This window comes from Piliocolobus tephrosceles, chromosome 13, assembly GCF_002776525.5.
Source record: "Piliocolobus tephrosceles isolate RC106 chromosome 13, ASM277652v3, whole genome shotgun sequence".
Taxonomy (NCBI): domain Eukaryota; kingdom Metazoa; phylum Chordata; class Mammalia; order Primates; family Cercopithecidae; genus Piliocolobus; species Piliocolobus tephrosceles.
In genome coordinates this window covers 66,156,091-66,169,396 of record NC_045446.1, presented here as the reverse complement: position 1 = coordinate 66,169,396, position 13,306 = coordinate 66,156,091, and the positions used below count along the sequence as shown (strand labels likewise).

At 39.2% G+C, this 13,306-nt stretch overlaps 1 protein-coding gene across 3 annotated transcripts in view; it reads right to left on the bottom strand.

The window, feature by feature from the left end:
• UVRAG (UV radiation resistance associated) overlaps nt 1-13,306 on the bottom strand; it is a 335,807-nt gene that overhangs the window by 127,289 nt on the left and 195,212 nt on the right. For 2 of the 3 annotated variants that reach the window (XM_023209367.1, XM_023209369.1), the window contains 3 exons: nt 10,479-10,563; nt 6,875-6,962; nt 5,326-5,386 (listed from right to left, as the gene is read on the bottom strand). In XM_023209367.1, coding sequence (XP_023065135.1) covers nt 5,326-5,386; nt 6,875-6,962; nt 10,479-10,563 — 234 coding nt within the window. The remainder of the gene's footprint in view (nt 1-5,325; nt 5,387-6,874; nt 6,963-10,478; nt 10,564-13,306) is intronic. The other variant, XM_023209368.1, reaches the window with a different exon arrangement.

Here is a 13,306-nt window from a genome sequence, read left to right as displayed (position 1 = left end):
ATCTACATTTTTCCCATATTATGGAAGGAGGACTGCCAAAGAATTATATTTGTGTATTTTGAGACTACGTCCACATCTCTATTAAAAGAACAAAAAGTTAGTTTTCTAATATCACCTCCCACCAATGAACAAAACAATTTTGTTTAAAGACAAAAAGGCATCTCTAAGAGAAGTCTGCACACAGAAAACAAAAATAAATAACACACACTGAAAACTGAATAATATTGGAGATCAGCTTTGATTCAGGTTATTCACACTCACCATTCTTGCCACAAGTCTTCCCACTCCACCTATTAAAAATTCTAGGTTTCCCATTCCAGGCCACAGGGCTCCATCACAGCCTCAGTGTTAAACATTGTGGTGTTAGATTTCCAATATTGAAGCTTTATATTAAAAAGCATTTTAAAAGGACCACGGGTGAAGCATTACAGGGCCCAAGGGTATTGCAATACCCTCAAAAGGAAAACCACCTCCTGGTAGGGAAGTCACTTTCATCACCCCAAGACCACTGACTCTCCAGTGGGAAAATGTGAGCTCATGTGGTTAATTATGGCTATTTCAGACCATGCAACCTCAGATGTCACATTCTGTTGCCAATCACTTTAGCTAAAAAACCAAAAGGTTTAAGGTTTCCAGCATTGCAAGATCTGAAAGATTTGTACCTGCAACAGCCAAAACCCAGCTCGCTGGGGTGTGCTTTTCCAGTAAGCATTAATGACGTCCCTAACACCTAAGGCAGAGCAGAGGTTTGTGTACCTTACGCTGTTCTGGGGGTTAGAAAGGTCACAGACGATAGTTTTGTTAGTGAGAAGTTGGAGCACGAGTGGAGGGTCCAGGGAGAAACAAGAATGAACCTTAAGACTCAGGTATGTGAAAAAGATGCTAATTCCAACAAAGTTTTAAGGGGCTTGAAAATAAAATAAAAACCCACAGTTTCCTCATAATAAATATTCCTGGTTTATTTTTAAAATGTAGGTAACCACTCAAGGCTGCGGCTTTTGTATACTTTTTATGACAACAAATTCCACAAACACACAATGGCCATGACAACATTATAAATTAATTCAAATGTTCCTTTGATTTATATGTTGGACAAACTATTAATATTCAAACGCATCCAAGTACAATAAGTGATCTAAAAGCTCTTACCATCCTGCCTTCCCAATCACTGAGGCAGCTGATTTGTTAAGGAACCAAGCACCCACTGATCCAGACAGGACAAAATATTTAAGACTCTAATCACTGCCACAGCATCTATGGAATCATTCCATGTTCTCAATGAGACACTGTTTGACATATGGACTCTCCTTTCCAAGAAATCATGCCTGCATAAAGGGATACAGACACAGAAGGAAATCTGGGTCTCATTACCACAAAAGGCTCTCGTGTTATGGATTACTTAAACACACACACGCACACAAACATTTTTTTTTTTCAGGCTAAATGTCTCGGTCAGTGGAACTCAGATGAACACCCTTCACTGGACAATTTTCTCCCACTGTGTCCAGGTCTCCTTGGCATTCTCCAGCAGTAACTTACCCATTTAGAAAAGCACAATAATGTTGGAGCACTACGGTGGAGTTTCCCAAACAGTAGCACCCCATGCAGCATAAAGGCTATCCCAGCAAAGTCTCATGAGTATCACAGAATAACCAGCTTGGAGTTCCTTCACTAGAGGCTCTCCCAGAAAGCAGCTGCTATAGAATACTAAAAAGTTGTCACGGGTTTAAAGAGGTTATTATTCAAAGCGAGGAAGAAAACTGCACTGTGGCAGGAATTATACGAATCTTAGAATCAGGCAGACCAGGAATAACCTTAGGTTTATTACTGGTTAATATGACTCCTTGAAAAAAATTAATCTCTCTGAGCTTCAATTTTCTTTTTCTTTTTTCTTTTTTTTTTTTTTTTAAATTTCTTTCCTCACAGATGGAATTAATTCTCACAGTTGTGAGAATTAGGGTAAATGTGAGAACATCATGATGTTCCATGTTATTATATTTCTTTCCCTTTTTTATTTTCTATGTTGAAATGGGTTCTCACTCTGTCACCCAGACTGGAGTGCAGTGGCACAATCATAGCTCACTACAGCCTCAAACTCCTAGTCACCAGCAGTCCTCCCACCTTGGTCTCCCAAAGTGCTAGGATTACAGGCATGAGCCACCACGCCCAGCCTATGTTACTATATCTCTACCAGCCTAAAATGTCTTCTTACTCTTTTTTCTACTGGAAAACATCATTCTATTTCTTAAGACACTGAAATCATCTTCTCTGTAAGTTTTCCTGATCCCCTCCTGATAGAAGTGATTAATCTCACTTTTTTGAGTACCATATACCTGCTATAAACTTCTAAGTGCCTGACACAGAGTATGAATTCAATAAATACTTACTGATTGTCTGGATTACAAATCTGGTATCCTCAACTGGACTATAATCTCACTGAGGGAGGATCAATGTCTTAACCATCTCTTACATCCTTAACACCTGGCACCGTGGATGACATACACAGAACACTCAATACATTTAGTAAATGGAAGTGCCTTGCAGGATACTAACATAAGATTTTTTGTTTTTGGTTTTGTTTTTAGACAAAGTCTCGCTCTGTCGCTCAGGCTAAGTGCAGTGGCACAATCTCAGATCATTGCAACCTTCGCCTCTGGGTTCAAGCGATTCTTGTGCCTCAGCCTCCCAAGTAGCTGAGATTACAGGCATGTGCCACCATACCCAGCTAATTTTTTGTATTTTTAGTAGAAACAGGGTTTCACTATGTTGGTCAAGCTGATCTCAAACTCCTGACCTCAAATGATCTGCACATTTCGGCCTCCCAAAGTGCTAGAACTACAGGCATGAGCCACCGCGCCTGGCCAACATAAGATTTTTAAAGTCCAGTATTACTGCATGTGCTTCTTAAAATTTCTGATTCCTAAGGGTGATGGGGAATGAACAGGACCTTAGAGTAAAATTAAACATTTATTTCATTTTATCTCACATTTTGTTTTTCAACAACTGCACTAAAAAGCTACACTAATTAAAGGGTAGGGAGACTGTATTCAGCTTGTTGGTCATTCTAAGTGTAGATAACTATAAAAGCTATGAAAAACTAGGAGAGAAGGAATTTCAAAGAAAACAAAATAGAAGCAAGACACATCTCAGAGTAATCAGACCACCACTCCTGATATTCCTGCTTCCCTGACTGCCCCCTTCAAATCATTCTGTATTTAGCAGCCAGAGTGACTTTTAAAAGCCTAACTCAGCTCATGCCATTCCGCTTCTTGAACTCCCTCAGGCATTTCCTACTTCCTTGAGAATTAAATACCAACTCCTTACCGTGACCTCAAGGCCCTGGCTGCCGTCTCCTACCTCCTCTAAAGTAGCTCTTCCCTCACTCACTATGCTCCAGCTGCACATGTTTGGTCTTTTCTGTCCTTCCTTCCTCTCTCTTTTGCAACTAATTCCGATTATATTTATTGAGTACCTCCTATATGAAAAGCCTTTTCAAATGTTATTTCATTCAATCATCACAAGAAATTACAGATATAGATATCTTATTTTATAAGAAATTAAGCTGAAAGATTAAATGATTTACCCAAAATACAAGTCTTTTCTCACATTCCCCCAACCCTGAGTTTTTTGAGAGATGCCAAGCCCATTCCTCCTTCATCATCACCTTTGTACTTGCTGACACATCTCCCAGAAATGTTCTTCCCCCGGCTGCAGCACAGTTGGCTCCTTTTAGCCTTCAATTTTATACTTCTCCTTAGAGAGGTCTTCTCTGACTGCATTTTCTTCCATTCTCTGGGATAGCATATTCCTCTATTAAATACTTGCTAGTTACTTATTTTCTTGTTTATTGGCTGTCTCCCCCAGTAAGCTCCATGGAAGGAGAAAACATGTTTACTTTCTGCATCATCGTATCCTCAAAGGCACAGTGCCTGGCATTTAGATGTTCAATGAACATTTTTTTCAATGAATGATGTTCTGTATCCCAGGAAACTGGTACGGGACAAAAGTATTCAATATGTTTACTAAATGAATAAAAGAGGAAAATGATGCACCATGGGCTTCAAGACACCACAACTTTGCCTAAAATTAACATCAAAACACATTTCTATGAGTGTCTTACAGATAGCTGAGGGAGCACTACGAAATGGAAACCAGACAAATCCCAGCTATATTATTACCTGGCTTTGTGGTCTCAAGCAAGTTACTGAATACCATTTTCCTTATAGGATCCCTTTGTTTGTTTTTGTGAGTATTAAAGATTAGGCAAAATCTCATGTATTTATAGCTATTGGTATACCTCACTTAATTTTTCACAACAATCATATAAAAAGTTCATTCAATCAATTAGGAAATCAACTCAAAGGTTACACGACTTGTTCCAAATTACATGGTTTACAGAAGGGCAATCAGGACTTGAACATAGGTTTTCCAGCTCCTGGTTTATCACACTCCTTTTATCACGTCCGAAGTACTTACAAGTAAGGGCCCAACGAGGTAACAAAACACTCTTAGATGTTAAATGATCACCAATAACAACAGCTTCTTTATAGGAAAACGAAAGTCCTGATCAAAACTAGCAATGCTCTCTTCTTCAGTAACTTCTCAAGTAGATAATATGCTGACTTTGGGAATAATCTATAAAGATATTTAGTAGGCCTCAAAGCATTGTTTAGCCTAAGGGAAAAGAACCCACTTTGCTAACAATAAAAATAATTACTGATATGCCAAAGAAAATAAATTCTTTGGAATATTTGCAAAGTGAGTAGGAAAAGCAAAAGATTTTAAAATATAGAAATTACTAAGGATCATATTCTATAATACTTTTAATGTAATTTATTTATTTTCAGTTAAAAGATAAGAAAAATGGTAGTATAACAAATTAAGCCTGTGGTAATGGAAACTTCACAAAATTAAATTTTCAAATACTTTTCAGGTCAGCAGTAATATGACTTTCTAAATAGTAACAGAACAGATTTTGTTTGCTGTTCCTCTGCTCCCAAACACACACAAAATTTTTCATAAAAATCGAACCAAAAGGAAGGGCAATTATTTGTATTCTTAAGAACGCTACCGCCTAATTTGCTTAAAGCCCATTTAAAAACTATTTTCTTTTAAATTTCTAATATAAAGTTCAGTAATTATTTTTCTATGATCAGAACTAACATTCCATCTCCTATCAAGGAGTCTGACATACAAACTTGCAATTGGGAAAGGACAGAAGGTCCAAAAATTCTTTTGGATAAAGTGCTAGGCAAAGAGCATTTCAAGATATTCTATTCCCATATATTAATATATACCAAATCTTCAAAATAAAAAATAAAATACCTTGGAAGTCCTCAGAATTAGGCAACTTGACACCACATACAAAGTAATCCTTATGTTCATTCTGTGAATTTAATTAAAGAATAAAATTAATAAATAAAGCAAACAACCGCTAAGTCAAATGTCAAATCTCAAACAAACTCTAAGTCAATAGGTTTGTGCTGACTTAAAACACTGTTCTAAATTCCAAGTATTATCATAATTGTTGAAGCTGGATGATGAGTACATGATGATTCATTCTACTCTCTCCCTACATTTACATATACTTGACATTTTCTATAATAACATTTAAGACATTATGTCCAAGGAAAAAGCCATGTAAAATGATCATCATAAAAATATCCTTGGTTCATTCCCATATACAAATGGTTTAATAAAATTCTATAAGCAAACTCAAATCCTATTAGCATTCTTCTCTGAAAATTAGTCTTTTAAATAACTTGTCATTAAAAAGAAAACTATCAAATTTAGCAGATTTAGTTCTCTGAAAAATAATTCTAATCAATTTTATTAAAGTTTTCCTTTTTTCACTCCTTCTAAGAAACTAGGCTCAAAACCCTAATAGCCTGACAGTTAACCCAGGAATATCTTAAGTAACACTAATACATGAAAATTATCAATCATATTTTTAAAGCAGTACACATATATTTGCACATATGTGTCAGAAATGATGATAATGGGCCAGGTGCCATGGCTCACACCTGTAATCCCAGCACTTTGGGAGGCCGAGGCGGGTGGATCACAAGGTCAGGAGATCGAGACCATCCTGGCTAACACAGTGAAATCCTGTCTCTACTAAAAGTACAAAAAAATTGGCCGGGCGCTGTGGCTCACGTCTATAATCCCAGCCCTTTGGGAGGCCAAGGCAGACAGATCACGAGACCATCCTGGCCAACATGGTGAAACCCCGGCTCTACTGAAAATACAAAAATTAGCTGCACGTGGTGGCATATGCCTGTAATCCTACCTACTCAGGAGGCTAAGGCAGAAGAACCACTTGAACCAGGGAGTCAGAGGTTGCAGTGAGCCAGGATCATGCCACTGCACTCCAGCCTGGTGACAGAGAGAGACTCTGTCTAAAAAAAAAAAAAAGTTAGCTGGGCATGGTGTCGGGCACCTGTAGCCCCAGCTACTCGGGAGGCTGAGGCAGGAGAATGGCGTGAATCTGGGAGGCGGACCTTGCAATGAGCCGAGATCGCATCACTGCACTCCAGCCTGGGCAACAGAGCGAGACCCCGTCTCAAAAAAACAAAAAAAAGGAAGAAATGGTGATAATGGATAATGTGGTTAAGTAAAAAGATCCTAAAGAAACCAAAATAATTTGTCAGTCTTTCAGATGATGAATGCATCCCACCACCAAAGTGACATAAATGAAATAGAACCTAAGACCAAACAAGTCTAAATCTATGATTTAAACAGACATTAGCTCCTGAATGAATCATGACAGAGCATAGATTAAGCCTAGAGCAATGAGTTTTTTCATTGAGAGGAAATTTCACACAGAAGTCATCTTTTCAAAAAGAAAAATATTTTCAGAAAATTTGAAACTTACCAAATCAATAGGGTAAATGTAGGAAAGCTCAGAGAGTAATTGCCTGCAACGAATTGTCAACTGAGCATTAGTCTTCAAAAAGAGTTCTCTAATGAGGAAAGAAAAAATACATTTATTAAAAAATATATGCTTGCATGCTTTGTAACATTTATTTCCATACAATTAATGCAAAGAAAGATTATGCCATCTGTAATAGGCCACAGAAACTCCGAAGTAGAAGCATGAATAATAGCTACCATAAGTCTTGACCTATCTCCAAACAGTATCAATCAAGCTAACTATACACTGAGTGCTACACTGTATGATTAGTACCATGCTAAGAAATGTAAAAGGGGGCTGGGAGTGGTGGCTCACTCCCATAATCCTAGCACTTTGGGAGGCCCGGGAGTTCAAGACCAGCCTGGGCAATATAGGGAGATCCCATCTCTATAAAAATAAAAAAATTAGCTTGGCTTGGTGGTGTATGCCTGTGGTCCCAGCTACCTGGTAGGCTGATGTAGGAGGACTGCTGGGGCCTGGGAGGTTGAAGCTGTAGCGAACCCTGATCATGCCACTGCACTCCAGCCTAGGCACCAGAGCAAGACACTGTCTTTGAAAAAAAGAAATGTAAAGGGTACAAATGGCCTTATTTAGTTATTATAACAACTCTAGTAGGTTAATATTATTTATATCCATTTATAAAAAAGGAAACAATATTTGGAGAGTCTGAGTAATCTGACCAAGATTTCAGTTAATTTAATGAGGCCAATTTGATTTCAAGAGAGATCTGGATGGTATTTCCTCAAAAAGTGTTCTATATTTCACTCAAAATTACGTATTAGAATTATCCCAAAACCCAACACGTTGGACTGTGAGAAAAAAAGTTAAAAATAACAAATAAAAAGCTATAGCATGAAATTACCCTTCTCTCTCTCGCGCTTTTTTTTTTTTTTTTTTTTTTTTTTGAGACGGGGTCTCACTCTGTCACTCAGGCTGGAGTAGTGGCATAATCTTGGCTCATTACAGCCTCAACCTTCCTAGGCTCAGGTGATCCTCCCACCTCAGCTTCCCGAGAAGCCGGGACCACAGGTGCGCTCAACCATGCCTAGCTAATTTTCGTATTTTTTGCAGAGACAGAGTTTCACCATGTTGCCCAGGCTGGTCTCAAACTCCTAGGCTCAAGCTATCTCCCCGTCTCAGCCTCCCAAAGTGCTGGGATCACAGGCATGAGACACTGTGCCTGGCACCAGCTTTTCTCTTGCACTATTTAAGAAACATGACCAATAGGTAAAATACCTGTAAAGTAAGTTGCCTAATCAACTGTGTCAAGAATTTAAGAACAAAAGGAATTTAGGAGAAACTGTAGGTCAGAGTGTAAAAAACCTATAGTATAATGCAAAGAGCACTGTGGTATAACATGACATATATATGGTCTTTGTCCCTGGTTCTTATCACGGAGCACCTAAGATACCCTGGAATTTCCTGAACGGTAAGAGTGTCTTTTGCTATTCATTATGAGCCCCTTTTAATTACACCAGAGTTTATGCTAATGAGATGTGTTAAGGCAGGGGCTCCTAGACAGCCTCAGGATGGAACTGGTCACTAGAAAGACCAAGAGATTAGAAGGTTGGACTTTCTTCCCCACCCACCAAACTCTGAGAAGAGGGCTGGAGATCGAGACCTATGTAAACTCTTGCACAAGATGATTTTATGAGCTTCTAGACTGGCGGTGTCTGGAGACTGATGTGCACAGACAGGACCTGGAAGCTCCATGCTCCCTCCCCAATACCTTGCCCTGTGCATCTCTTCCATCTTGTTCATCTGTATCTTTTGTAATGTCCTCTATAATAAACCAGTAAGGGTTAAGTAAATGTGTCTCTGAGTTCTGTGAGCTGCTCTAGCAAATTAATCGAATCCAAGGAATGGGTTGTGGGAACCTCTATTTAAAGCAGGTCAATCAGAAGCACAGGTCACAACCTGGGGCTTGCCAACTGGTATCTGATGTGGTGAGGCAGTCTTGTGGGAATGAGTCCTTAATTCTGTGGGATCTGATACTATTTGCAGGAAGACAGAGTGAGAACTGAATTAAATTATAAGATATACAGTGAGGGTGTGCTGGAGAATCTAATGTCAAAAGCGTTGTATTGAGTGGTGTGTAACAGTACTAAAATCACTGGTATTTTTCTTATCTAAAACAGCACTGAAGACATAATGGGATCTAGTCCTGGCTTTGCTAGTGAGTTGGACAAATAGTAACTTACCAGAGCATTGCCTTCCTATCTGCAAATTGAGAGAATTAGAATAGATACTCTCTACGGTTTTCTCTAGGTCTAGCACTTTTTAAATTTTATTTTATTTTATTTATTTGTTTTTGAGATGGAGTCTCGCTCTGCTGTCCAGGCTGGAGTGCAGTGGCGTGATCTTGGCTCACTGCAAGCTCTGCCTCCCCGGTTCACACCATTCTCCTGCCTCAGCCTCCCAAGTAGCTGGGACTATCCGTGCCCGCCACCATGCCTGGCTAATTTTTTGTATTTTTAGTAGAGAGAGGGTTTCACTGTGTTAGCCAGGATGGTCTCGATCTCCTGACCTCATGATCTGCCTGCCTCGGCCTCCCAAAGTGCTGGGATTACAAGCGTAAGCCACCGTGCCCGGCCGGTCTAGCATTTTCGAATCCCCAAGTGCTACTAAACTTTTTTGAAGAAAAGTGCAAGATGGATGGACTTTCCAGGAAAAGCAAGTGAAGATGAGCAAAGCAACCGAGGCACCAATGAATTAAACAAATGTTGGAAAAAATGAAGAGAAAAATGATTGGCATTTGTTAAATGAATGTTGGGAGAGCAACTAATATTAACTATAGTTGCATAGTGCCAATTTATTACAGGATATTTGAAAGTTAAGCAAAAGGATCACCATATTAAGAAGATAAAAATCAGGCATGATGGCTCACACCTGTAATCCCAGCACTTTCGGAGGTTGAGGTGGAGGATCACTTGAGGCCAGAAGTTCAAGGCCATAGTGAGCTATGACTGTACTACTGCACTCAAGCCTTGGGTGACACAGTGAGACCCTGTCTATGTATGAATGAATGAATGAATGAATGAATGAATGAAATGTTTCTCCAAGTTTTAAAAAAAAAAGAAGACAAAAAATGAGGTAAAAATAGTATTTTAAGAGGAGAGTTCTGATAGTAGCATGGAGAACAATCTGGAAAGATGAAGAGACTGACGTTAGAGAGATAATCAAGTTGCTGAAGTAATTCAAATGAGCTAATGACAAGCAGGAGTAAATCTGAAAAAATTATTGAAAAAAAATCTATAAGCTAAACTGCATGTAGAAGACAGGAGGAAGAAATTCAAACATTAAACCATGATGCTGTGGCCTGAGAAGCTCAGTGTTCATGTTTCTGATTATAACTACATACTAGGAGCTTTCATAACTAACCTCTGGCACAGTGCATGACACACAGTAGGTGCCTAATTAATGAATATGTGTTGAATAAACAAATGTGTTACTGAGGTACATGGACTATAAATTAATACCAGCAGTTTTAAAGAATGCTACTTTTTCAAATCTATCCTCACGGTAAACTCCACACTCCCAGCAGTTTTTCTCAGTGTGCACTTACCTTTTCGCAGTGCACTCCTTCCTCAGCTCATTTAGGGATTCCTTCTGGAGTTGAAGTTTGAGATGCTCAGCTGAAAATGCACTTCCTAGAAAGAAAAGGAGACAATTCCATATGTAACATAGGATTACTCAATCACAACCAAAGAGGCCAAGCCAAATCCCTGACTGTGAGAGGGAAATAAAAAGAGTTAGGGAAAGTGGGTTAAGTACAGAGATCTTCTGGGGAGAGGAGCTAGAATAAACTTCCCTATTGGTCCAATTTTCACACAAGTCCAGCCTCTCGCAGAAGCCTAAGAGTATACGCCTAAGACTCTCTGCCTATAGATATTTCTCAATTACTGACTGAGAAAGATGGTCAGCAATTGGTAAGATATCAAAATTCAGACTTCACTTTAAAAAAAATGAGTGGTTAATTCCTTTCCAACCAAAAATGCTACAGAATAACATTACTGAAAGTATATTTTAAAAAAGAGTTAAAAAGTACCCGTATTTTGACTACTAAAATATAGTTGATAAATATAAGCAGTTTTTATGAACTGTCATCTTTCTCATATATATCATTACTTTAGGCCGGGCACGGTGGCTCATGCCTATAATCCCAGCACTTTGGGAGGCCAAGGCTGGCAGATCACTTGAGGTCAGGAGTTCGAGACCAGCCTGGCTAACATGGTGAAACCCCATCTCTACTGAAAATACAAAAATTAGCTGGAAATCGCTTGAACCTGGGAGGTGGAGGTTGCAGTGAGCCAAGATTGTGACACTGCATTCCAGCCTGGGAAATAGAATGTGACTCTGTCTCCACACAATCCACCCCCCCTCCCCCGCCAAAAATCAGTATTTTAGTGAAAATCATAGTGTATAGGAAATGTGTATTTTGATTTTTCAACTATTTTCACATGATGACAGATAACCTGAGTTATAGCTGTATAAAATTTAACTCCATGAATGTGAATTACAGGAATATTTCACATTTTAAATGATACCCTCATACCTCAATTCTCTTTTTTTTTTTTAAAGACAGGGCTTCTCTCTGTTGCCCAAGCTGGAATACAGTGGCATGACCAGAGCTAAATGTAGCCTCAACTTCCCCAAGCTGAGGTGATCCTCCTGCCTCAGCCTCCTGAGTAGCTGGGACAACAGGCACATGTCACAGTGCCCAACTAATTTTTGTATTTTTTGTAGAGATAGGGTCACTATGTTGTCCAGGTTGATCTTGAACTCCTGAGCTCAAGCCATCTGCCTGCCGTGGCCTCCCAAAGAGCTAGGATTACAGGCACGAGCTACAGTGCCCGGCCTTCCCAACATATTTAAGCACGCTTCTCTTTCAACGTGCTATGAAGAGCAGTAAGTTGGGAACTCTGACCCCAAAAGAATTTAACCAAGGAACACAACTTTTCAGCCCACAATATAACTTCTTCCCAAATCTTCACCTTAGTGATTTTTTAAGACCTTTAGGTTGACAACCTCTACCCCCACATACTTCATCAGAAAGTATATGAATTCTTCTACCACTAAAGAAACGTGCCGTATCATTCTTCATCCCAGATAAATTAGGCTGCCTCAACTCAAACAGTGTTAACAAGACCACAAATAGGGACCAAAGACAGATCTGGGCTTCAAAACACAAATAAGTGCCCCCCTCCTCAGTTCAGAAGACTCTAGAATATGTTGTTACATGACCTCCCCTCAAGAAAATTCCTTGGCCGGGCGCGGTGGCTCAAGCCTGTAATCCCAGCACTTTGGGAGGCCGAGACGGGCAGATCACGAGGTCACAAGATCAAGACCATCCTGGCTAACACGGTGAAACCCCGTCTCTACTAAAAAACACAAAAAACTAGCCGGGCGAGGTGGTGGGCGCCTGTAGTCCCAGCTACTCGGGAGGCTGAGGCAGGAGAATGGCGTGAACCTGGGAGGTGGAGCTTGCAGTGAGCTGAGATCTGGCCACTGCACTCCAGCCTAGGCGACAGAGCGAGACTCCGTCTCAAAAAAAAAAAAAGAAAAGAAAATTCCTTGCAATGTGGTAAAAAGGAAATTTAAAAAAATATCCTAACCAGCTAACAAATAGGTTAAAATGTAACACATCACATTCATTTCTCTATGAAAGGTAATACAGCTTATTGGTTCCACAGGAGTGGGCTCTGGAATAAAACTGAAGCAGTTTGGGTTATTCAGGGTCAGATAGAGAAGAACTAAGTATTTGAAGATACTTCAGAAAACTCAACCTAAATTCTAAAAGTCACTTCAAAATAAGTAATTATACTGAGGCAATGGTATACTCAAGCTCTACAAGCGTTGTTCAGGTTTTATATTACCAACCTGAATACTACATGACTCATGTTGTGTCCTTCTAAGGGTATCACATCTGGAAGCAATGATGTCTATGTTTAAGAGCATGCACACATCCTGCTTCTCATGTAAATTTCTCCCTAGAATGAGTTTAATAGTTTCTGTTTAAATCAATCTTTACTACAAATGCTGAAAAATAATATTCCAACTTCAGTAATTCCTCCATAATTATCAGTCAGCACTCAGCATTCTTCTCTAAGCAGGAGTCCCCCGTCTTCTCTATTAACTATCCATTATCAGTACAGAATCATTAATTCCTTTTCATTTTTCAATGATTTGTAACTTATTACTGTACATAATTATTTGGTGCTTAAGTGATCCCAGATTCAGCCAGTGGGACTCTCTTCAACCTGCCTCTAATGTCCTTGTGAGATGTTACCATCATGTTTTTTAAAATACTACATTATAATCTTAATTTCTGTAGGATCTGTAGTACTGTCCCCTCTCACTCCCGATATTGGTAATTTGTATTTTCTCTCTTTT